At 36.1% G+C, this 26,854-nt stretch overlaps 1 protein-coding gene across 6 annotated transcripts in view; it reads left to right on the plus strand.

Annotated features, from left to right (window-relative positions):
* Positions 1-16,207, plus strand: part of JAKMIP2 (janus kinase and microtubule interacting protein 2) — a 215,034-nt gene extending 198,827 nt beyond the window's left edge. For 2 of the 6 annotated variants that reach the window (XM_031953683.1, XM_031953681.1), the window contains 2 exons: positions 3,499-3,569; positions 13,986-16,207. In XM_031953683.1, coding sequence (XP_031809543.1) covers positions 3,499-3,549 — 51 coding nt within the window. In that variant the 3' untranslated portion in view covers positions 3,550-3,569; positions 13,986-16,207. Of the gene's footprint in view, positions 1-3,498; positions 3,570-6,973; positions 8,237-11,342; positions 11,445-12,932; positions 13,027-13,985 lie in introns of those variants that run through there. The other 4 variants (XR_004232163.1, XR_004232166.1, XR_004232165.1 and 1 more) reach the window with 4 other exon arrangements.
* The last annotated feature ends 10,647 nt before the right edge of the window (positions 16,208-26,854 follow it).

Consider the following 26,854-nt stretch of genomic DNA (forward strand, 5'->3'; position numbering starts at 1 on the left):
CAAAATTGATACTGCATTTGTGTAGTGCAGGGCAAGAATGGGGGAGACAAGATTATGAAGAGGGTAAGGCTGTTCACTAGATTGGAAACAACATGTGCTGACTGAAATTTAGATTTATGTTTTAATACTGGTTTTTCCACTGACTAAGGGATCTCAGGCAAGCCTTGATTCCCTAGTTGCTCAAAGTCTACAAAATGAGAATAAAAGTAAGATCTTCCCTCTCACTATAATTGAATGAGCAAAAGTATATGAAAATACATTGAAAAGTAAAAGTCACTTTACAAATGGTATAAAAGTAAACATATGGTATCCCCCTATAAAATACAAAGTCTACTAGGACAAGGATTGCTTTGTTTTTGTCCTTCTATCCTTAGTTTTAAGCCCAGTCCCTGGAATAGAAAAGGTATTAATAAATTTTTATTGATTGTATGATTGACCCCAATATTTGCTTCCTATATGAATGGGAAGTCTCAGCCCCATTTGCCCTAATCTCTAATGAGACTAATACTTGTGTTCCCTTTCTTACAAAAGGAGAAAGCATTTTGTCAACTTCAAAGTGCTATAGAAATGTAAGTTATTGTTATTACACTTAATAATAGTAAAGATTGTTAGTATATCAAACTCAGAAACATATATTTCTAAGTATGTCATTTGTATAAAATATTTAGCTTGATTTGCTAACATTTTCCAAAATGTTCAAAATTCAACTCTGCAAAATTATATGGTGCAATGGTATTGGCAATGCACACAAACGTTCTTTTTTTTGCATGTGAAAGGCAGATCCTGCTGAAGATTTTTATAGAATAGATAGAGTGAAAGGTGGAAATATTCCCATTCTCTTCCCTTTGCATGATTGGAGCAGGGCCATATCACATCTTTTCTGCCTGTACATGTTCAAACTTAAAATATCTGGAAGCCATGGGCAATGTGGTGGCTAGAGAGAAAGCCCACAGCTGAGTCATTTTCTCTCACCTCATCACATTCCTTTGCTCCATAAAAGTCTATCTCTCTATACTCAAAAAGCAACATATTAAATGGGTTTTCCCATAACCATAAAATAGCCACCTGAGAAAATCATGGAGGAAGGAACCCCAACAAAAGAGCTCACTGCTCTATTCCATAGCACCTTCTACCCACAGAGCCCATGTTTCTCCATAGCTAAAATACAATAGTAATGGCACTGTAAGCAGGAAATAATTACAAAATATTATGGATAGTATACTTAGTTACCCTGGGGGCTTGTAACACATTTTGTGTGTTTTGTTGAAAGGGGTTCATAGAACAAAAAGTTGGGAACTACTGCCCTACTATATAGAACTTCCTCAGATTAGAAGAAAAAATTACTGAGTAATGTCCAAAAAACAAGGTGATTGGTGGTATATAGGAAACAGTATTAATATGGGTACCAACAATTGTTTCTCAGTTCTGCCTCTTCCTTTTTCTCCCTAGCTCCATATTAAGCCATTTTATTCAAAAATAAAATGACAGAGTATAGCTTTTTAAGAAGGTCAGATAGATAAAAAGATATTTCTGCTCCTTGACAAGGACCATTGACATGACCATTGTGAACCTCAGACAACTTAATTTATCTCTAAAGGCCAATTTCCCTACCTAGGCCTTCTACCATAACTAACTAGCTGATTTTCCTTTTCACTTAATTAATTGATTGAACACCGAATCATAGGTTCATTGATCTCGAGTTCAAAGGGGCCTGAAAATCTATCTAGTTGATCTACTTCATTCAGTACATGGAAACTGAGGTCCATAAAGATTAAGTGATTATTTGTCAAGGTAAACTTACATTTTTTAAGCACTTGCTATGTTGCAGGAAGTATACCAAGTGTTTGAGATAAAAATACAAAAGCAAAAAACAGTCCCAGCCTCTTAAGGAGCTCTTCAGTCCAGCCAGAGAAAATGGTATAGATGGGGAGTAAAAGGGAGGGAGGGAGGGAGAAAAAGAAAGAAAGACGGGGTGGTAGAAAGGGAAGGAAGAAGAGGGAGAGGGGAGGGGAAAAGGAAAAGGAAGAGGGAAAGAGAGAAGGATACAGAGAGAGAGAGACAGAGAGAGACAGAGACAGAGACAGACAGAGACAGAGATAAAGAGACAAAGAGATAGAGAGACAGAGAGAGATCTCCATATACAATGAATAGGATTATATGAGATAATTTTGATATAATTTCTAAGAACCCAGTTCTTGGTCCTACTCTAAAAATAAGAAATAATACCCACCTCCTGATATTGAAAGGAACTATGCAGAATGAGCCATATACTTTTAAGAACAGGGCATACTTGACTTATTTGGCCTATGTATCCATGCTTGCTACAGGTGTTTTTCCCCCAGTAATTAGAGTAGAGAATAGTAGAAGTACGGAAAAGTTTCCCTTACAACAAATAACAAAAAGAGAGGGAAAGGGAGTGGAGGAGAGACAGACAGACAGACAGAGACAGACAAAGAGAGAGACATACATAGAGAGAAGGAATCACAGACTAATAGGACAGCTTTGAAATACAGAAGAATGTATTATATACTTTTCTTTTTGACACTGGATTTTCCTATTTCTCCCAGGCTATATGTGCCATTGAACCTTCTGCTAAATGGCATGGGAGCTTTGATCTACTTGTTTCTAACTTGGGCCAGTTTGCTCCTTCCTTAAGGTAGCCTGGTGGCTCCCTATTCCCAGGAGATTCACCATACTGGTGCCAGACTTAGTGCAAATACCCTTTAGGTTTAACCCACTATAGCTCAGAATTTCCATACACAAGTAATCCACCTGCCTTTATCATCCCTGAAGAAGAAAATAAAGGGGAGTGCCACCATGCTCTACATAGTATATACTTTAAAAGAAAAGCAAGCTCTATATAAAAGAGATTCAATTTCGCATGCTTTTCTGTTCTACAAATTATATAGAAATATCAATCTTATAATTATATAGAAATGTTCCTCTTACTTGGTGTGCAATTTAGAATTTAGAAAGAAAAATGGAAATTTTAATTTAAAATTTAAAAAAAGTTATAAAAGAAAATAGAAATAAACACCAATCAATGACAAAGTGAAAAGAGAACTGGCCTGGCAGATTAGGAAAATCTGGGTTTTGCTATTTGCTATACTCCTGGCTTTGCTATTTATTAAGCCCAGTGACTTTCTACAAATTATTTTCTCTCTGGGCTTCTCAGTTTTCTAACCTGTCAAATGAACAGGATGTTTAATAAGAGCAAATGATTTTTGAAGTTCTGACACTTCTTATATTCTGTGTTCTATTTGAATAGACTTGGAGTTTGGAATTGGCTGGAATTGACTTCCAATTTTCAAAATTCCATGTTGTTCATATCCCTGCTTGAGGTAGCAGATGACAGTACAGTTGTACTCTCAGGTTGAAAGGGAAGATATCTCCTTAAGCAAAGGTGATGACTGCATAGTAAATGAGTCTTGACAGATGTAGCATTTTGTAAAAGGCGACAAAAAGTGGGATTTACATAATCTTCTTTTTCTTCTACAGTTTCTGTTCCTATTCTTGTTCTTCTCTCTTGCCTTTATTCTTTGGCCTTGATGTCAAGGTGCCTCTTAAAGGTAAGATGTTATTTAGTTCTCAAAATATGGTTCTAAGGGGATATTGGTTAAGAACTTTACCTCTATTTGAATGCTATGAAGTTGGCACTCAATTTCACACTTATTAATCAATAAGAAGAAAGTGACAAAAAATGGTTGCCAACATACAGTGGATGCAATCAAGTGATTCATGAGCCCCTTCATGAGGCTTCACACTAAAATATCTTTAATGGCACTGTACACAGGAAATAATTGCAAAATATTATGGATAGTATACTTGGTTACCCTGGGGACTTGTAACACATTTTGTGGGTTTTTTGAAAGAGGTTCACAAAGCAAAAAGTTGGGAACCATTGCCCTACTCCCTCAGACTGGAAGAAAAAGCCACTGAGTAATGTCCAAAAAATAAGGTAATGGGGTAGTATATAGGAAACAGTATTAATATGGGTACCAACAGATGTTTTAGTTCTGCCTCTTCCTTTTTCTGCCTAGCTCCACATCAAGCATTTTATTCAAAAATAAAATAACACAGTATAGGTTTTTTAAAAGGTCAGATAGATAAAAAGGTATTTCTGCTCCTTGACAAGGATTCATGACCATTATGAACCTCAGACAACTTAATTGATCTCTAATGGCTAATTTCCCTATTCAAGCCTCTTACTATAACTAACTAGCTGGTTTTGCTTTTCAGATAAGAAGATCTGATAGGATCTCAGTTCCTTCAAATTCCACTATTCTGGGAATAGATTTTATAACTCTTTTCTTATTCTTTTGCCCTTGGTACCACTTTCCAAATTAGGAATATAGAGAAGTAGAACTGGGGCATAATTTCACATTGACATCTCTTCTGAGAATAATTAGTCACATCAATACACTGTCATCTTGATGAGGTCAAAGTAGTAATTCCTAGTTTGAAATAAACATGTGACAAATTCATAATGGACATTCTTTGCCAAAAAGGACATTTAATTAGAAGTTACAGACAAAATAAAGAGGTAAAATAGGAACCAGGAATGATAAATAATAGATTTGGTAGAGTAATAGGATTACCAAGGAAAGGAATTCGGAAAAATTCATTAAAGAAATATGCTATAAGGCTTGAATATGCCATTGACTGGCAGGTTAAATCCATGGAGGATTTTGCAGACTAACCAGAATTAGCTATACTAAGGAGAAAAACACCATTAAAGGTAAGACACTAGGAGGGAGGGAGAGAGAAAGAGAGTATTTCATAGCCAGCTTAGTCCTTTTCAGGACTTAGCAAAGAACTTCATCATGAACACATCTTTTTATAGTATAAATATAACTTTGGGGATTTCTCAAGACAGGAGGGAAAGTACCAGGAAAGAATTTGGTAGCTCTGAGGGTTGGATCAAGGAGGAGCTGGTTGGAATGCACCTGACACACAAGGTCCCAGACTTGTCCAAAGATATGCTAATCGATATCAATGTTCAAAGATGCCCAGTGGTTGGAAGAATGGACAATGGAGGCTAATAAAGAGTTCTATCCTTACAACACTTTATACAAACAGGATAGTATTGATAAGATTTAGATTTAGGGAACTAAAATGAGATTAGGGTTTCTGGTGGTTAGGGAGTTAAATGATAAGGTCTAGTGGCAGGTTCAGGGTTCAGGGAATCAAATGGAGAGGTCTGGCTTCCCTTAAACCCCTTGGGATTTGGCACAAGGGTAGGGAGTTCTGGGGACTTCCTTCTGGCCGCACAGAGGTTCTCTGTAAAGGAATTTACAGACCCAAAAACTTAGGTTGATAAAAGAGGTTTATTATGGGGATTAGAAGTAAGGTTAGAAATCCTAATGGAGGCGCATAAAGTCTGGTTGGGGAAATAGGTGAGGATAAAGAGAGAGTGGCATTGGAAAGAATATTCTAGTGGGCAGAGCTCTTGGCATCCCAAGCATGGCATAGCTGGCATGTTTGGAACTTCTGCCAACAGAGGGTTTTAGTTTGGCTCTTTTATATTGAATGTCTTAGTGGGGCCTGGGACAGCGAGCAAGTCAGACTTGGGGGGGGAAGGGGGCTGGGCAGCCCAAGCAAGTCAGAATGGGGGCTGGGACAAGTCTGGATTTCCTATTGGAATTCAAAGGGATGCTTTTTGACCAGGATTTATAATTGAATCAAAGGGTCTGGCATCCTGGAAAGACAATCTGTCTGGGGAGGATATGCCTCAGCCAGGAGGGGCTGGGAATCTGAAAGGAATCACAGATCAATAGGAAATACAGTTTGTTAAAGGGACCACAACCTACTTCAGTATGGGACTTGGTTATACCTGGAAATAGCCACATAGGCTTCTTCCTGATATGGGAAGAGAACAAGCTCAAAATGAACATCAGTCTTCTATGATTGACTATCTTGGATAGAGAAAATAAGAATCACTGCAATTTTAGTAAGAGTTTAACATCCCATGTTTATCAATAAATTCTTCAATACTTCAAAAAATTATTGACATAAAAACTGGTTAATAGGTATTGCTGCCAATTATGCTTATCAACATGGAGACATTTTTAATAATCAGTTTATTAGCTCAGCAATATATCCATGATATTGATATGTTCAAGAGTCATGGTGATGAGGTGCAAGAATTTGAAGTAAGAGATCCCCTAACAACAATGGGATCCCCTTAGTTGATGGCAGGCTTCAATGAATACAGGCACAAGGTTTGTGGCAGAGAATGGGATTTATTTACACCAAGAATACAGCTTGCTAAGAAGACAGCCTTCCTGGTGGGCAAGGTCCTGTAAGCAATAAGAGAAGGAAATATCTTCAGTAGTGGGCAAGATCCTGTTAGGACTTCTGTAAAGACTCAAGGTTCAGAGTTGCCTTTTATTAGCCATCTGAGGGGGGCTTCAATTCAATTCAAAATTGAATGAGATTACTTAACTGGGAGTTTGAGCCACTCAATGTTGAGTATGCTTCAAGCTGAGATTTCCAATTGAAAAGAGATTACTTATTTTGGGAAGGATGTGGCCCTTCCCAGAGAAGAATTTGAGACTTCGAATCACCCTTCCCCCACAGATTAAAAGGGACATAGTTTTAAGGACCCCCCAAAGATTAAAGGGATCACGATTTACATCAGTGGTTCATAGTTAGTTTGAAAGAATTCAAAGAGATTCTCTTGTACTCACAAAAAACTTTATTACAAAAAAAAGTGAAACAGACAAGCTTCTGAGAGAATCTGGTAATTATAAAAAGTTGGGAAAGCTTCATATACTGAAACAACTTTGGCTGCTCTACAAAATGGTGTCAGACAGAGATTTTTCTGAATCTGATACTGCTTAATATCTTTGGCTATGACTTAGTGGAAGAGAGAAATCATGCCCACTTTCCCCCCCTCTAACGCATGGATGATGTCATTCCTGCCTGGAAATGGAAGTGACTGTCCTGAGGGCATTCTGGGATGTTTTTTTAGGTTGGATGCAGAAGAAATGCAGAACAGAACTGGGAAATATGCCAGGAAAATAATTTTTCCAGGTGATCAAGTGATTCTATTCACTCTTTCCAAGGAACATTCTCATCTACATTTACTACTTTCCTTTTGAAGTCTTCACTAACATCCTCCAAAAACAAAATAAAAGAGACCCTAAGCCTTGGAAGTTTTCAACAGTTCCAGAATAGCAACTGGGGCAAAGGTGTTCATCTTGATAAATAAGTCTAAAATAAAAATGACATACAAAAAGGAAAGAAGCCATCAGAAATGGTATCAACCATAGGAATAAAGTTCACTGGAGATGAAGACTAGAAAGGGCATTTAGGAAGGAAAAGGGCATTAATATAATGTACTAATTAATATAATGTACTAATATAGTACAACATTTAAAAAACACTACTTACTACCTGTGTGACCTTGAGCAAACCAATTACTTTTGTTTCTACTTAACTATTTGCTGATAATAAATTTGTTCCATTTGCTACAATGGAACAGAAATGGCAAACCTGGTGAATGAGCTTGTCTCTCAATTTTTAAAGCTCCTCCACTTTTTAAAGTTCTTCCCTGATGACTTATTATAGTATAGAGACCATAGATTTCTGAAGATTACTCCTAAAAAGTCCCAAGTTATGACAGTTTTCACTGTTATTTTGACTTGGATTATGAGCTCATTGTCTCTCCATCTCTTAAATTAAATGAAAATTAGATATTAAACCAATCTCAACCATTGAGGATCAATCATTTAGTAAGTGCCTGATAGGAAACTAGATGGCTGTAGCCATCTAGTAGTACACTCTAATCTAACCAGAGTAGTTTATCACAGAATGGGAAGCAGAACAAAATTATGAGGGGGGTAGTGATGTTGGAGTAACTGCTGAAAACCTTGTCACCTATTGGGAGAGTATCTGCATCAGTGGACCTAGTAGTGAAATCACAGACCTTTGAAGCACAGAAGTATAAATTTTACACATACATGTGTAAACACACAAACACACACATGCACAACTGTGATTTCATGAGTACAGTGATGAATGAAATAAATTCATGTGTGTGTATGTATACATATGTGTAAACACACAAACACAACTGATTTCATGAGAACAGTGATCAATGAAGAAACTCTTATCAATATGAGGTTTGGCTCCCCTGCAACCCCTTGGGATTTGGCACAAGAGTAGAGAATTTTGGGGACTCCCTTCTGGCAGCACACAGGTTCTCTGTAAAGGAATTTATAGACCTGAAAACCTAGATTGATAAAAGAGGTTTATTATGGGGGTTGGAAGTAAGGTTAAAGTCTGGTTAGGGAATAGGGGAGGATAAAGAAAGGATGGCACTGGAAAAGAATATAATTCCAGCGGGCAGATCTATGGAAAATGGCGTTTTGCACTAAGAATGCAGTTCTCAGTGGACAGAAAGTCCTGGCAGCTGAGTGAGCTGCCGAGGTCCATCTGCAAAGACTTTAGCTCATGGACACTTATTATATTGGGTATCTTAGTGGGGGTTGGGAAGCCTGAGCTGGGTGGCCCAAGCAAGTCAGAATGGAGGCTGGGACAACCGGAGCAGATCAGAACCTGTGGGGACTGGGGACTGAGACCAAGTTGGCTCAGATCCAGTGGGGGTTGAGACAAACCAGGATCTCCTATTGGAATTCAAAGGGATGCTTTTGACCAGGATTTGTGAATCAAAAGCCCTGGCTTTCTGGACTGAAATGCCTCAGCCAGCAGGGGCTGGGAATCTGAAAGGAATGACAGATCAATCTGAAAGGAATCACAAATCAATAGGAAATACAGTTTCTTAAAGGGATCACAACCCGCTTCAAATACAGATTGATATCTTTCTGCTTTGTAATATATAATCTTGGTTGTTGTCCTTTGTCCTCAAAAAGGACCAAAATGGCATCACCATGTTAGAGACGAATTACAGTGTGTCACACTGTGGCTGATCAGACCAATATGAGCTCAGAATGCTCCACCACAGGTTGGACACAAATAGTCCCTTTGAACCTTTGAGGCAACTTCTCTACCTTTGCAAATCTTGTTTCTTTGGAGATAAATTCTGCTTTGCTCATAGAGCATAGCACCTTCTCTGATGAGGGTACATCATATTAGGCAATCCTGTACCAGTGTGTCTCCCATATCATAGATCAACTCTAAAGTTAATGACCTTGAAAGTGGACTTACATCCCTTTTTCTGACCACCTTGTGAGTGCTTGCCCTATGTGAATTCTCCATAAAAATCTTTTTTGGCAAGCATACATTTGGCATTCAAACAATGTGGTCATCCATCAGAGTTGTGCTCTCTGCATTAGAGTTTGAATTTAGTTCGAGGAAGGACCTCAGTGTCTGGTATATCTTCCTAAGACAATTCAAATGGAAGTGATTCAGTTTCCTGGCATGACATTGGTATGTTGTCCAGGTTTTATAGATATACAACAATGAGGTCAGCACAATACATACACACAACATACACACACACATTTATATGTACTGAGATGAATGAGAAATTTCTGGGTACCCAGAATTTCTGGGTAATTAAACTAAATGATAATAAACCTATGATTAGTGGTTTCTCTGAAGAACCAAAGTTACCTAATAGAGACCCTGAGTGTCTTAAATATTTTTTTTTGAAAGGAAATGCCTCTGGTAGGAGAAATCAATACCTATTGAATAATTAATGAGCCAGTGAGCATGTTAATGAGGAGGTAGACTAAAAGTCTTCAGCTCCTGATCATGAGACTCAGCAGCCTCCAACAATCTGGACAAAGGACTCCATCTATACCCAGACCACACTCCCAGGTTGTCTCCTCCTTGAGCTGGGCTAACTTAACTCTAATGGAGAGGTACAAGAACATGGGCTTAATGATTTGGAGCTGGAATTCATTTAGATTGGATTCTGTTCACATTTCAAATGGAAGTAAGGTCTCCTAATTGGGTGGGGTCTTGCCCAAGATAAAGGAGCATGTTCCCAGATGATTTGGACAATCTCATCAGCTTTGTCCTTAAAAGATTGGCTGACAACTATAGGGGTTGGGCACTGAATAAGGAAATAAAGGAAAAAGCCTTAATCCTAATTTAACTATTGGTTACTAATATAATACAAAAATAATTTCTCTCAGTGTTGTGTGTATAATATGTTTCTACACAAAATACACATATGATAAATTATTAGAACAGAACTATGATTTCATTAGTATAAGGAACAATGAAGAAACTCTACCAGTGAGTGTTTCATGTATTCTGTAATATAATCTTAAAGACACATGAAGTTAAGAAACCTGTATAGTCAGTACAGGTTGGAGACAGCACCTGAACTCAGTCTTCCCCTGATACTAAAGGACCTATTGTTCCTTTATCTGTTCTGCAGGGTGAAAAGAGCAAGTTTTAAATAAGAGATCATAAATTTTAGTACTTTCCGCATCCTGCTCTTCATTCAGTATTTGTGCATACACCACTTCCATGACTTTGCAAAGATTCAAAAGCTATTGCTTTTTTTTTCTAAATCTATCTTCCCATTTCCAGCCCTCTGATCATGAACTTCCTACACTTTAAGATCATGACCTTCCTCTGCTCAAAACTCTTCAGGGGTTTCTTATTAACTAAATAATAAAATATAAACATAATTTCATTCTAGCCTGTCTTTACAGCCCTGTTTCTCTTTACTTTCTTGCTTTCAACATATTAAGCTATTTATTAGAGTTTTCTATTTTTTTTTCTGAGGTAATTGGGCTTAAGTCATTTGCCCAGGATTATAGCTGGAAAGTTTTAAATGTATGAGACTAGATTTGAACTTAGGTCCTCCTGACTCCAGAGCTAGTATTCTTATCCACTGAGTCACCTAGCTGCCCTTTTTGTTAATTTTCTTAGAGCATATTGCCCCTATTCATTCTACCTTGTCACATGCTGATTTGCACAAATAACTAATCTTCCCACACACCATTATATCATAAACTCCTTGGGGACAGTGGCCATGCTATTTCTCATCCCCAGGGCCAAGTACCACTCAAAATAATATGTCTTCTAGACAGCGGTAGCTTTAGTTAATGTTTGTTGAACCAGCATGAATTAAACAAATTTCGAAATTCCAAACTTACTTTATTAAACTCTAACACCACCCCAAAACCAAAGAGGATCCTTGTATTCTCTTTCCATACTTTTCCCTTTATATAGTCTGCCCCTAACTCCCCAGTTATAAATGGAGAAGCAAACTTTCATTACTAGAATTCATTATAACTCCTTAATATCTAGGCTCTAGGATTCTTAATCCTACTATCAAAACTATTCAATTACTGTGCAAGTAACTTGGTTTTAGTTAAGTAATATCTAGAACACTTCCTTATTGATATTTAATACAGTAGAAAACAGATACCAAGTAGCTATGTTACCTGGTCACAAGGAAAGTCGATGATGGAATTTCTACATCAGCAAAATTGATCCAGTCCTGGAAAGTGACAGAGGTAAGAATGCCCACAGCTAGTACACATGCAGCTCAGAATGGCTCCAAATCAGAGCATAAAGGCCAAAGGGCTACATGGGCAAGAATTGTCCATCATAACAGGCTTGTTTAAAGAGAGAGAGAGAGGAGTGGGGAAACATTTATAAAGTGCCTCAGTCAAACTGAGACCCATTAAAAACCTTAATTTAAAAAGGCCAAGGTCTTGCATTTTATCCAGGGCTATCTCCAATCATCCTGATCTAGTTCTGGCCACTGGACCTAGATGGCTCCATGACTTCCCTAATGTTACATAGATAATAAATGGCAGAGCCAGAGTTTGAAGTATAGTTGATTATGTACAAGTTCAGTTTTCTTTATTTCAGCACATTCTTAATAGGCAGTATGGTATGATGGAAAGGGAGCTTGAGATAACTTGAAAGAATTTTAAAATTTTATTTCTACCATTTTTTTCTTCTGTGACCTAAGTAAAAGTTGTCTCCCTGAGGCTCAGTTTCCTTATTTGTAAAATGAAAAGGTTGGACTAGATCAGGGATTCCTAAACTCGTGGCTCTTTTTTGCCTATGAAATTTTTACATGATCCTAGGTATATAAGTACATTAAATAGGTATACAAAGCAAACATTTACTGATGATAAATCTTAATTTCACAGCCCCCATATTCACTTATGAGACTTCATATGGGGTCACAACCCACAATTTAAGAATCTGGGGACTAGATGACTTCTAAGAAGCTGTAGATCTGGGATTTCATGATCAAGAGTAAATGTACATTTTACACTTTTTTTTGACCTTGTACAGCCCTTCCTCACTTAAATCCAATTCACTCATATGTCATGGCCTCATTTCCCTAATGTCATGGTCCTCTTGGAGGATGAAAGACAATAGCCCTTTGCTAAATGCTTTTAAAACAATCCAGAGAGATAAATGCTATTATTACCCTCATCTTTTTTGTTACTTTGTTTAATCATTTTCAGTCATGCTCAACACTTTGTGATTCCTTCAGGGTTTTTTTTTTGGTAAAGGTACTTAAGAGGTTTGCCATTTTCTTCTCCAGTTCATATTACAGATCAGAAAACTGAGGCAAACAGGGTTAAGTGACTTGTCCCAGGTCACATGTCTAATAAGTTCCTGAGGCTAGATTTGAACTCAGAAGCTGCATTTTCGGGGGTACCTAGTTAATACAGCAGATAGAGCACCAGCCCTGTACTCAGGAGGAGCTGAATACAAATCCAGCTCAGTCACTTAACATTTATTAGCTTTGTGACTCTGGGCAAGTCACATAACCCCAATTACCTCTCAAAAAAAGATGCATCTTCCTGGCTCCAGGCCTGGGTATTCTATCCATTGCAGTACTTAGCAGCCCTTATCCCCATTTTATAATTGAGGAAAATGAAGCAAATAGAATTTATTTGCCCAGTTTTTTCCTAGTTTTTCCATTTCCTAGTTAAGTATCTGATAGGACATTTGAACTCAAGTTTTTCTGACTCCAGGCCCAGAACAGCATCCACTGGGCCCTCTTAAGTGGGGAGAATGATCTTTGTTTGAGTTGAAGAAAGGGAAGAAAAGAGTTATTAAAGGATAGAGGTAAGATTCTCAAATAAATGCCTGAAAATTCATTTTGTGGAAGCTTTAGGATATAACCTTCACTTAAATACTTACTTAGAGGCCTCTTTGTTGCATAGAGGGGACACTGTGTTCTCAGAGGGAGATAATGATAAGCTATATGATAAACTCTGGCAATTACTCTAAGCTAAAAAGACCCACTTCAAGGACAAGTCCTCTGATACTTATATCTGTGTCAAGAAATGCATAGAGAGTCTTCAAATGTATAAGTCCAGAATCAGGAAGACCTAAGTGCAAATGCTGCCTCAGACACTTACTAGTTGTGGGACCTTAACTTTTCTGTGCTTCATTTTATTCATCTATATATCTGGAGTACCCAACTGGTACCTCTTAACCAGATCTGAGTCTACGATCCTAATTTGGAAAGGCTCATCACCAGGTTGGCTACACCATGTAACTTTATATGTTACTATGCTAGAAGACTTTGTCCTAAATTTTAATGCACAGTATGCAGGGGTGAAGGGAGCACTCATACCAATGACTGCAGAGCCTTCCAGTAAATAAAGAGGTTCAACTAGAGCCAGGCTTCTTAACCTTTTTCTGCTTTGGGGGGACTCTTGGGTGGTCTAATGAATCTATGAACTCCTTTTTAGAATAATATTTTAAATTGCATAGCATTAAAAAAGAAACAAACTTAAGTTAAATGACTCTATCAAAACATTTTTTTGAAAAGCAATGTCATGGGCCAAAGAAGAAGAAAGGATCCTTAAATTATATTTCTGTCTTTGAGGTCCTTTCCAGCTCTAAATCTACAATCCTATTATGTATTGAAATTTAAAGCCTTCATCTGGGCATTAGAGATTATGTCTCAAGGAAATCAAAGTAGTAAAGTTTCTCTTTGGATAAAAAACAATTAATCACTTGGAGAGACTTTTGGCTGAAATAACTTTTCAGTGTTTTTCCCCCTTTTTATTTTACAGAGTTACAGACAACATGGATGAGACCTTAGACAAGCTAATGCTTCCAAACATGTGAAGATAAAAAAAATTGTTTACACCAATGGGGTATTAAAACAAAAAACAAAACAAAAAAACAAAAAAAACAAGAACTACCCAGTAGCCAAGACTACTACCCATGTATTTTAAAGCCATTATTCAAGATTTCTTACTTGACAGTTCCTACATGATCCTGTCAAAAATCTACAATATATGCTGCATTTAATGACAACTGTAGATGTTGAACTAGAAGAAAAGAACTATGAACATATATTGTTTAAAGAGAAATATCAAGGAACCATTTTCAGCAGGTCAAGCAAAGATGTGTCTTGGGCATGGAACCAAAGTTACAATGGAACAATATTCCCCTGCTGTGCAGGGAGGTCATTTTAATGTAACAACAATACCCCACAAAAAAACCAGTTCTTCTAATTAAAAAAAACACACACACAACATTTTAAAAAGGGGAGGGAGGGAGGAAGGGAGGTAATAAGCACGATGAATACCCTACAAACTATAAGGAGCTATTTACAATAAAATATTAAATTTGAAAAGTCTGGTTTCTTACTATAGGGATTCGTTTTTCTTCCCCCCCCCAATATTTTTTTGGTTATTATTTTAAACTCAGGAACAGTAACAGCTGCAATGTGAACAGAAGAAGAAACTTAATCTTTCTTTTCCTTCAACATCAAGAGACAGATCCTGTACTCTGAATAAGAGACAACTGGGAAGCAGATTGTGGCAACAGCAGCCAAATCCACCACCAAGCTAAAGATCCCCAACATCACCAATGAAGGGACATTTGCTGCAGCATGGGGATTCTTGACAATACTTGCCTCATTGCCCCTCCTGGAAAAACAGACTAAATATCTGGCCTCTGATTTAAAGATTAAAGAAGATCAGACCCTGAATCCTTACTCTTCCAGCATGGTTAAAAAAATCATAATCGGAATATAACTATGTAATATGATCGTGGGAGCACTGGCTTCAAGGTCAGAAATCATCTCTGTGTATCTGAAACCCAAACTATGGCTGTTAGGATACTTGTTTAAACTAATTTTCCAAGAAGAAATTTACATTATTTCAGTGAAAACAAAGAAATGGAACCTTTGGAATGAGGGGATGCTATGCCCAGAGAAGTTTATTACAAGGATGAAACAAAGCTATTTGAAAAGATAACCAATACCCCCTTTAAAAGCCTCACTGGTGCAGCTATGAGATGTTGCTCCCTTGCTGCTTGGAGTGATGACACTTCACCCAGATATGCCATCTTGTCAAGGTGGCTCCACCTTGGAGAATGCGTGGAAAATGTGTTCTCAAAGACATTTTAAGTAGCTCAATATCCTAGAGACAAACAAATGACCAATATGTTCTTCCAGGTCATATAGTTCTGGGCTCTGGGTTTTGGTATTTTTTAAAAATCACAAGAATGCTTTTGAAAGGCTAATTTTATAGTTCATTTACTGTATATAACAAAACAACCTCAACTTTTCAAATCATCCAGTTTTTATTTAAGGGGTTAAAATCATCATCTATAGAGATGGCATATATTTGGGCCAAGATCTCTATAGAATGTTCTGCAAAATGCTCTTTTCTCCTAGTACTGCATGGGACAAGTGTCTAACTCCTCGGCTTTAATTCAGGTCAATGTAGAGGCAGAAAAGACGGAAAGGGCATATGTTATGTGAGTGGTAAGAGCTCATGCCTGAGAATTTGGAGTTTATTTTTAATTTAGTATTGTTGTTTTCTCAGCTCAATCACCTTCTCAGGCTCCCTTGGCCCATCACTTAACCTCTCTGTGCCTCAGTTTCCTCATGTGCAAAATGGGGATAATAATTGTGCTTGTTCATCAAGTCCTTTGCAGTCCTGGGACGAAAAAGGGTGCTTTTTAAAAGTACCATGTGCTATATAATTGTTCTAAATGCAATATAATTTGATTTAGGGTTGAGAGAAAGGCGTCTTTTTTTAGTCAGAGCATCAGTTGAATGTCGGCCAAAGTACTGTAGTACTTCCATGAGACTGACTAGGGGTGTCACTAGCAATAAATTATGGGAGACCCAATGTCAGAATCCTTATCAACCCATCACATATATGCCATGCATGTTTTTGGACAAGATAGAAAAGCTTTTCACTGTAATAAATTTCCTCATTTCCTAGTCTTCCTTCACCATGTGTGTATATTTCATAAAGCTAACAGAAAAAAAAAACTATCTCGTATAAGACAAAGTAAAAACAAACAAACAAAAAAGCCTTGCTTTGTGTAAGATGGGAACCGGACCTAGAAAGTCAAGTAATGTGTGCTACCTGATACAAAGAGAAGAAAGGCTCATCCCTGTCCATCTCCTCAGTTTCCTTCTCCTCAAAGGAATGGTTTCCACAGCTAGGGTTGAGATGGCTTCTTGAAGCTTGAAAGGCCATTGCAGTATAGCTGATGTGGGATTGGAGGAGGGGATTAGAGAAGGCCACTTTTTGTTGAATAAATCCTATGCCCTACCAATACCTCATTCCATTTGTATATGATAGAAGAGGATATTATCCTAATTCTCCTCTATACCTTAGCCTTTTCCCTTTCACTGATCCATGCAGGACCTTACAGAATCCAATAGGAATTCAAGTTCCACCAATATTAGTGTAGTGCAAAGAGTACTGGATTTGAAATCAAGGCATCTGGATTCAAATCCCAGCACTACTATTCATTACCTAAGTGGCCTTGAATAAGTCACTCTATTTCTCTGTAAAGCTTCAAATTTCCTAGTTTATAAGATGAGGTTTGGGGAAGGCTGATATGTGAAGTCCCACTCAACTCAGAATCCTATGATTCTTCATACATCTACCAACATAAACTTTCAAGGAATGAGTCAAAGTTTTGACCTTCCCAGGAGAGACAGACTACAGTAAAAGGGGGGAAAATATGTGTTTTGCCTTATACAGTTGTCCTAACTTTTACATTATTGGTAATGTGATTTTTGATTATATATATAACAGATGGGAAAATTGAATCTTGAACTGGCATCTTTAAAATATTAAATGAATCAGAGGAAATTCTCCAATGCAGAGGATGTATGTTATAGAAGATTTATGGAAAGACATTGAGGAACATTGCACTAAGGATCAGTGTTATGAATAGGTTCCAATTTTTGATCTTGGAGAGAATGCCCACATGACCAAGTCATGGCTCTCTTAAAGAAAAGGCCATTTGGATTAGACCCTCAATCCACTGAATTTATGAGAGACCATGAACAAGAATTGCACAAAATGGGCAACTATGGATGAGTCGCCATTGGCATCCATGGTGGAAATATCCATATTGATGATATCATCGATCCACTAAAATATTAGAATGTCTGGTGACACTCAGGTAACCCATCTATTTTCCCTTACTCTTCCTACATTAATCCACCTTATTCTTGTGTAGAAATCATTATAGCAATATGCCTCAACCTTCACACATACACACACACACACACACAGGATTTCTCTCTATAAATTTTGTCCTGCCCAAATCAGACCTGCCCATAGAAAGTTACCTACAAGCCTTCTAGGGATTACTTGGAGACTTTCAGAAGAAGGGACCCTTTCCCTAACATAGGGAATTTCTCAGGGCATTGGTCTGGAAAGTGTGTCCTCTTTATAGAAGTTTGCTTGGAAGGCTAGAAATAAAATTTACAATTCTATATATGACCCAAAGATTTGGTTAAGCTTAATTAAATCCAGCTTGTTTTCATATTTCACATTTCCCTCCCTCTTTCCTTCCCTCTCTCTCACCTTCCTTCCCTCCCCTCTCTCTCCCTCCTTCTCTCTCTCTCTCTCTCTCTCTCTCTCTCTCTCTCTCTCTGTCTCTCTCTGTGTCTCTCTCTGTGTCTCTGTCTCTCTCTGTCCCTGTCTCTCTTTATTTCCCTTTTTCACTCACTCTCGTTCTCTGTGTGTGTCTTTCTCTGTTTCTGTGTATCTTTTTTCTGTTTTTGTGTGTATGTCTGTCTCTCTCTTTCTTTCTTTCCCCTCCCCCACTCTCCCCTTCATTACTCATAGCTCATGTGGCCAAATGAGTCTTTGAATTATATGTGTTTCTGCCACAATGTGAAGAGAAAGTATCAATTACATTATGCTAGTTAGGTGTCATTCTATTTTTTAAAGTTCAGATTGCAATTTCATCAGTGTAGAGAACTCTAGGTGATATAGTTCAGCAACTTTTCTGTGACTTCATAGACTGAGAGAGTTGCTTGGAGTGTTGGCACTTTAAATGACTTATAAATAACTTTAAATAAGATTACATAGCTGATATATATCATAAGCAAGATTTGAACCTAAATCTTTCTGACTCTGGGGCCTAACTCTCTCCCTTGTTATATAACTTATGTCCATTTTTAAATCATCCCATCTCTATTTTTAAATCTCTTATTATTTTGAAGTATGTGCCCCTGAGTTCACAGTCATCATTTTAATCACTCTTCAACATTCATTCCATTCTCTTTTCTTAGTGAGCAAATCATCCTTTCTTAAGAAAGAATGAGAAAAAGGAAGAAAGAAAGAAAGAAAGAAAGCTCTGGGGTAATTTGGTAAATGAAGCATTGCACATGCACATAAATGAAGCCCCCAAATCAGCATATTTTAAAGTTAGTGAAGAGGAAAACCTTTTAAAGTAATTGCACTTTACTTCACTACTGAAAAGCATTGCTCATATTACATCAATTGTCTATAAAAACCATTTGAACATGATACCCAGATCTTTCTATTCATAGTTATTTTTAGAGCTTGCAGAAAGAATTTCTAAGTCTTCTTTAACCAGTGCCATATGACTAAAGCCATTGGCAGCAGCATGTTTTGGGATTTTTAAAAGAGACTAGTTTTGTTTTATTTAAAATTCTATCTTCATCCATGCCTTCTTATCCAGATGGTATTAGAAGCATAGTTCTCTCAGTTTCATGTGTCAGAGATCAAATAAAAAAGTATATAAACCTAACACATGGGTATTAGTAAGGACTGTATTTTTGTTTAGTTCTCTTTCAATGGGGAAAGTACATAAATAACTGTTTAATGATTTGCCAATGAATCTGCTGATACAATATTTATTTCTTTTCAGCTAGTTTAGAAGAATCTCCAGATAATTTGTATCCTTGTTCTTATGCCCACCATTGTCTCTTTCAAGTTGTCAAATCTAGCCTTCTGTGTATGTTTCCAGTGTTTCTTTTCCTTTCAGGTTGGATATTAGTATGTTCATGGAAATGATAAAGAGCATATTTAGCATTCTCATATTCCTTTTTAAATTATTTGATTTATCATTTGAATTTGCACCCTCCAAATGTATGAAAATGTATAGTATTTGTTCTTTTATATTTTTCAAATATTATTCAAATATTCCCACCTACTCTGATTTTTAAAAATCACATATCATTCCAATTGCAAAAGAGAAGAACTGGGGTACAGAAACAAGGGAAATCTGTCTCAGGTAGACTTTGTATGATCTACTATTCATCCCTTTGTTCATTCAACAATTTTTATTGAAAATCTACCATGGACTTTTCTAGTACTATTCTATATTTATAATTGCCAAATTCATTCTGTGATTTCTGGTAGCTTATATTTTCATCTATGATTATAAGTAAACTGACTTCAACACATTGGGTAGATCTTTTATAGATGATATAAAAATAATCATGGACAAGAGTTCTATAAAATGAGGGAGGGAGTCATATGCTCTGTATCTCTGGGGTAGGAAAAGTAGGGGAAGGTTTGTGTATACATCCTTATAAGATCGCCAATCTATTGAAATAATAATTTTTTTTTTACAGATTTGGGGTCACCCTTCTAGGCAAAGAACAACATAAATACTACTAATATCTCGATTTAGTCTGATATTAGTTGATTCTTCCTGACTGGAACCTTGTAAACATTAATAAAACCATATTCTTCATTGTTAGCCTTAACGTCTAAGGATAAGACAGGATAGAAGGACCTTGGTGGGAAAAAAAGTTGTTTTTTTTTTAATCACTTGTCTGACATAATTTCACCCCATGATAAAGATATCATTTTGGGTACCATCCTTAAATCCATTTTCTGTTGGCTTTAGAGTTAACATTTAATTATGTTATTCACTAGTACCTTTAATGAGACAACATGGGAAAGGTTGACAAAAATAACTTTATCTAAAACTTAGCCTAATATAGAAAGTTAGAAAATCCTGATGTGACCCCAAAGTGTATAAAGTTGTGAACATGCATTTGCATGTGGTCATCTTCATTCAAGGAATCTATGCTGGCAATGCAAAAAATAACTACCATACTCTAAAGACTAATCTCTAGCCCCTAACAATAATAAACTTTTACTCAGCTATGATACTGCACAAATGTGCCTCTAAATCATTGGTCCTTACTAACTGTATTAACTTTCTGCCATTAGCCAGAACAAAGGAAATTCCCTTTTTACATCCATTCTGTATATAATTCAACCAGGTGTAAATAGTAGGATGATGTTAGCACCTACAAAGGTGTACTTCAGTCCTATAGTCAAGGACTTAGGGAAAGAATTCTTCTGATGCTGCTAGATAACCTACAATTTGATTTTTGCATCTAACCTTTTCTTCTTGAGGTAAGTATCCTGTCTTTCTCCCCTTTCTCTTCTTCTGATATCTAACTGGTATTCCCCAAGGGTGACAGAGATAGTACCCAGCTAATTATGTCCCTAACTATATCCATCAGCCAGAGAACCTTGCTGGTGTCTTGTATGTTTGAGGAAAAGAAAAGATTAATATCACAGTTTTCAGAAGGAAAATTAGATGGACTGACACAAGTCAGTGTGCCAGTGTTTTCTCCCACAGACTTCTAAATCCTCAAAATGTAGGGAGAGCTTAGGCATGTTTCTACATCCCATACATAACAGGGTATTTCTGGCATGTTTCCATTGCTTTGAAACCATGGTTTTGCAGGTGCCTATTACATTGAAGTAGCCTGTTGGCTTGACCTCTCAGAGCTTCCATTCAATTAGCTGCCTCAAGAGGAGGCTAGAGGAATCAACTGGATTCTTTCTTATCCTTTTCATTAGCATGCCTCCATGGTCCCATCCTGTGTCTCCTAATGGAAGAGAAATGTAAATTGCTCTCATCAACAGAATGACTCTTTTAAAACACACTGGAGATGTATATGTACTGTATGTATTAACATGTAGAAGGAACTTCCTTATTGTAAAGTTTTATGAATGGTTATTTTTTAATTTGTGTATTTACTATAGGACTCAATGAACTCTGGTGTTTTAGTTTCTATAAAAATAAAACTGCTGCATTTTTTTTAAATCTCAGTTTACCTTTCTTGACTGTCTATAATTAGATTCTAATCTGTTCAAGGCTGACTATGTCAGGCAGATGCCTAATCAGAGCTATCATGAATCAAACTTTTGGTTTTTGTCTGTAGCCAGACTCTTTAATACTTCTGAGGTGCTTCTTTTCATCCAGTTTCTTGAACTCCCCCATCTAATTCCTGCTCCTCTCCCTAAAGTCACTGGACTTGAATTTCCCCCCCACCACTCTACCTTGTTTTATCCCAGAAATAAAGAACTAAAAATCTTTTAATCTTTACTAAGCGCTACTATGGAAGATGTTAAAAAACAAAAAGGGCAGTAATGCCTTTAAAGACCTTATGGTTTCATTGGGAAGCTAACTTCCATCTAAGAAACAATAGCAACAAACATTATAAGACAATGTGTTCATAGGATAACATTTCAAATAGCAAGACTGCTACATTGGGATGAAAGGAGCTAACATTCAATAATGCTTTATGAATCTTTTTGCCAAAAATCTCCAAAAATGTGTCTTGAATACATCAAAAATAAATACAATAGCTCCTATCAAATTTCATAACTAGGAGAGGAAATATATGCCCTTAGACTAGGATGTTGTTAAGAGTCAACAAATTCTCCTTTCCCAATTCACAGGAATCAGTAATGCTGTGCTGTCTAGTGATGTTAGTGTGTCTAGAAAAAAATGAAAGAGTAATAAAAGTGAATGCAATAGAAAAATAAGTCGCTTTTGAATAATTTAAATCATTTATTTAAATTTTAAATTATTTTAAAAAATAAACAAATAAAAATGAACTATTAACTAATTTGATTTTTTAAAAGGAAATTCAAATTTTCACAATAAAGAAAATGAAAAAATAGAACTTACAAAAATTAATGGAAAATAAAAGAAATTATTAGAAACTACATTGCTTAGTTATTTGCCCATAAAACTGATCATTTAAATGAAAGGAATGATTATTCATAAAATTTAATTATGCAGATTAACAGAGCAAGAAATAGATAATTTTATAATAGCTTTTCATAAAAAATCAAATGAAGGTGGACTAGCTGTATCTGATCTAAAACTATATCATAAAGCAGCAGTCACCAAAACCATTTGGTATTGGCTAAGAAATAGATTACTTGATCAGTGGAACAGGTTAGGTTCACAAGACAGAATAGTCAACTATAGCAATCTATAAACTGCTGGGATAACTGGAAATTAGTATGGCAGAAATTAGGCATGGACCCACACTTAACACCATATACCAAAATAAGATCAAAATGGGTCCATGATTTAGGCATAAAGAACGAGATTATAAATAAATTAGAGAAACATAGGATAGTTTATCTCTCAGATCTGTGGAAGAGGAAGAAATTTGTGACCAAAGATGAACTAGATACCATTATTAATCATAAAATAGAAAATTTTGATTACATCAAATTTAAAAGCTTTTGTACAAACAAAACTAATGCAAACAAGATTAGAAAGGAAGCAACAAACTAGGAAAACATCTTCACAGTTAAAGGTTCTGATAAAGGCCTCATTTCCAAAATATATAGAGAATTAATTCTAATTTATAAGAAACCAAGCCATTCTCCAATTGATAAATGGTCGAAGGATATGAATAGACAATTTTCAGATGATGAAATTGAAACTATTACCACTCATATGAAAGAGTGTTCCAAATCACTATTAATCAGAGAAAGGCAAATTAAGACAACTCTGAGATACCACTACACACCTGTCAGATTGGCTAAGATGACAGAAAAAAAAAATGACGAATGTTGGAGGGGATGTGGGAAAACTGGGACACTGATGCATTGTTGGTGGAGTTGTGAACGAATCCAACCATTCTGGAGCGCAATCTGGAATTATACCCAAAAAGTTATCAAATTGTGCATACCCTTTGACCCAGCAGCGCTACTACTGGGCTTATACCCCAAGGAGATACTAAAGAAGGGAAAAGGACCTGTATGTGCCAAAATGTTTGTGGCAGCCCTGTTTGTAGTGGCTAGAAACTGGAAAATGAATGGATTCCCATCAAGTGGAGAATGGTTGGGTACATTGTGGTATATGAATGTTATGGAATATTATTGTTCTGTAAGAAATGACCAGCAGGATGAATACAGAGAGGCTTGGAGAGACTTACATGAACTGATGCTAAGTGAAATGAGCAGAACCAGGAGATCATTATATATTTCAACAAGGATACTGTATGAAGATATATTCTGATGGAAGTGGATTTCTTTGACAAAGAGAGCTAATTCAGTTTCAATTGATCAATGATGGATAGAAGCAGCTACACCCAAAGAAAGAACACTGGGAAATGAATGTAAACTGTTTGCATTTTTGTTTTTCTTCCTGGGTTATTTTTACCTTCTGAATCCAATTCTCCCTGTGCAATAAGAGAACTGTTCGGTTCTGTACACATATATTGTATCTAGGATATACTGCGACATATTCAACATATATAGGACTGCTTGCCATCTAAGGGAGGGGGCGGAAGGAGAGGGGAAAAATCGGAACAGAAGTGAGTGCAAGGGATAATGTTGTAAAAAAGAAATTACCCTGGCATGGGTTCTCTCAATATAATAGCTTTTCATTTTTCCAAATACATGCAAAGATACTTCTCAACATTCACCTTTGCAAAATTTTATGTTCCAAATTTTTCTCCCTTCTATTCTCTCTCCTTCCTCCCCTAGAGAGCAAGCAATACAAGTTAAACATATGTAGTTCCTATAAACATATTTCCATATTCATTATGTTGCACAAGGAAAATCAGATCAAAGGGGGAAAAACATAAGAGAAAAAAAAAAAACCCAAGTAAACAAAGAACACCAAGAAAAAAAAGGTGAAAATACTATGTTTTGAAACACATTCAGTCTCCATAGTGCCCTTTTTGTATACAGATGGTTCTTTCCATCACTAGCCTATTGGAATTGCCTGGAATCACAATTATCTCATTGCTAAAAAGAGGCAAATCCATCACAGTTGATCATTACATAATCTTGTACTAAGTACAATGGTCTCTTGGTTCTACTTACTTCTCTTAGCATGAAGTTCATGGAAGTCTTTGCAGACTTTTATGAAATCAGCTTGTGCATTATTTCTAATAGAACATAGTATTCTATTACATTCATATACCATAACTTATTCAGTCATTTCCTATTGATGAACACCCACTCAATTTCCAGTTCCTTGCTACTACAAAAAAGACTGCTACAAACATTTGGCACAACAATCCTTTTCCCTCTTTTATGTCTTTGGAATACAGATCCAGTAGAGACCCTTCTGGATCTAAGAGTATACAGAGTTTGGTAGCTTTGGGGCATAGTTACAAATTGTTCTCCAGAATCGTTGGATCAGCTCACAACTCCACCACCAATGTATTATTGTCCCAGTTTTCCCACATTCCCTTCCACATTCACCATTATTTTTTCCTGTCATCTTGGCCAATCTGAGAGGTGTGAAGTGGGACCACAGAGTTGTCTTAATTTTCAAGGAAAAAGATAATTTCAATAACCTAATCTAGGGAGGAAAATTGAAGAACCCATAAATGATCTCCTAAAGAAAAAAAAGAAGCAAATGGATTTACAAGTCAATTCCACCAAATACTTAAAGAATAATCAATTCAAATATTACATAAAATGTTTACTAACATAGAAAAAGAAAGGGTGCTACCAAATTCCCCCTTTTTTTTTTGATACAGATATGGTCTTGAAATCTAAATCAGCAAAAGACAAAGCAGAAAAAATACTCTAGACCAAAACTTAAATGAATATCAATGCAAAAATACCTGAATAAAATGTTAATGAAAAGGTTACAAAAATATTATACATTATGCCTAGACTGAACTTATGCCAAATATATAGGATTATTTGAATATTAAAAATATAAATAAAATGCACTATTGGCAAATTTTTCTAGCCATTGGAAAGCAATTCAGAAAAACACCTCAAAAGTCAATCATCTATACTATAGAGCTTAGGAATAAATGGAGTTTTCCTTAAAGTGATCAGTTGCATCTATCTAAAAATATCAGCAAGCATCATATGTAATAAGGATAAACTAGAAGCATTCCTAATAACATCAGGAGTGAAACAAGGTTGCCCACTATCACCATTACTATTCATTATTGTATTAGAAATGTTAGCTTTAGGAATTAGAGAAGAAAAAGAAATGAAAGGATTTAGAATAGGTAATGAGGAAACCATTATCACTCTTTGCAGACAAGATGATATACTTAGAGAATCTTAGAGAATCAACTAAAAACTACTATAAACAATTAACTTTATCAGTGTTGCAGGATACAAAATAAATCCACATAAATCATCAACATTTCTACATTACCTACAAAGTTAAGTACCAAGAGATAAAAAGAAAAATTCCATTTAAAATAACTATAGATAATAAAAAATATTTGGGAGTCTATCTGCCAAGACAAAGCCAGGAACTATAACAACACAACTACAAAACATTTTCCACACAAATAAAGTTAGATTTAAACAATTGGAAAAATATCAAATACTTATGGACAGGCTGAGCTAATATAATAAAAATGATAATTCTACCTAAATTAATCTACTTATTTATTCAGTGCCATACCAATCAAACTGCCAAGAAATTACTTTACAGAGATAGAAAAAAAATAACAAAATTTTTTTGGAAGAACAAAAGTTCAAGAATTTTAAGGGATTTAGAGGAAAAAAAATGCAAATGAAGGTGGCTTAGCTGCTCCAGACCTAAAGTATATTATAAAGCAGCAGTCATCAAAACCATTTGTTATTGACTAAGAAATAGAGTAGTTAATCAGTGGAATAGGTTAGGCTCACAAAACACAACAGTCAATGACTTTAGTAATTTAGTGTTTAATAAATTCAAAGACTCCAGCTTCTGGGATAAGAACTTACTATTTGACAAAAATTGCAGGGAAAATTGGAAAACAGTATGACAGAACCTAGGCCTTGACCAACACCTAACACCCTATATCTTCAAAAGAAGGTTGAAATGGATTCATGATTTAGACATAAAGAGTGAGATTATAAACAAATTAGAAAAACAAAGGATAGTCTACCTCGGATCTGTGGAGAAGGAAGGAATATGTGGTCAAAGGAGAACAAGAGTGCATTATGGAATGCAAAATGGATAATTTTGTTTATATTAAGTTAAAAAAATTGTACAAACAAAACCAATGCAGACAAGATTAGAAGGGAAGCAGTAAACTGGGGAAACAGTTTTATATCCAAAGGTTCTGATAAAGGCCTCATTTCTAAAATATGTAGAAAATTGACTCAAATTTATATTAGTTCAAGCCATTCTCAAATTGATAAATGGTCAAAGAATATGAATAGACAATTTTGAGAAAAAAATTTAAAATTATTTCTAGTCATATGAAAAAATTGCTTTAAAACATTATTGATTAGAGAAATGCAAATTAAGACAACACTAAGGTATCACTACTAAGAGTCAGTTATAGTTTAGGGATCATAGTTCAGTTTGGATCAGTTAGTATACAGACTTAATGGGCCCAGGTTTGGATGACCTTATCCTAGTATTTCTCTAATTCTTTCAGCTCTTTAGG

The sequence above is a fragment of the Sarcophilus harrisii genome, chromosome 2 (assembly GCF_902635505.1).
Source record: "Sarcophilus harrisii chromosome 2, mSarHar1.11, whole genome shotgun sequence".
In the NCBI taxonomy this organism is placed as follows: Eukaryota; Metazoa; Chordata; class Mammalia; order Dasyuromorphia; family Dasyuridae; genus Sarcophilus; species Sarcophilus harrisii.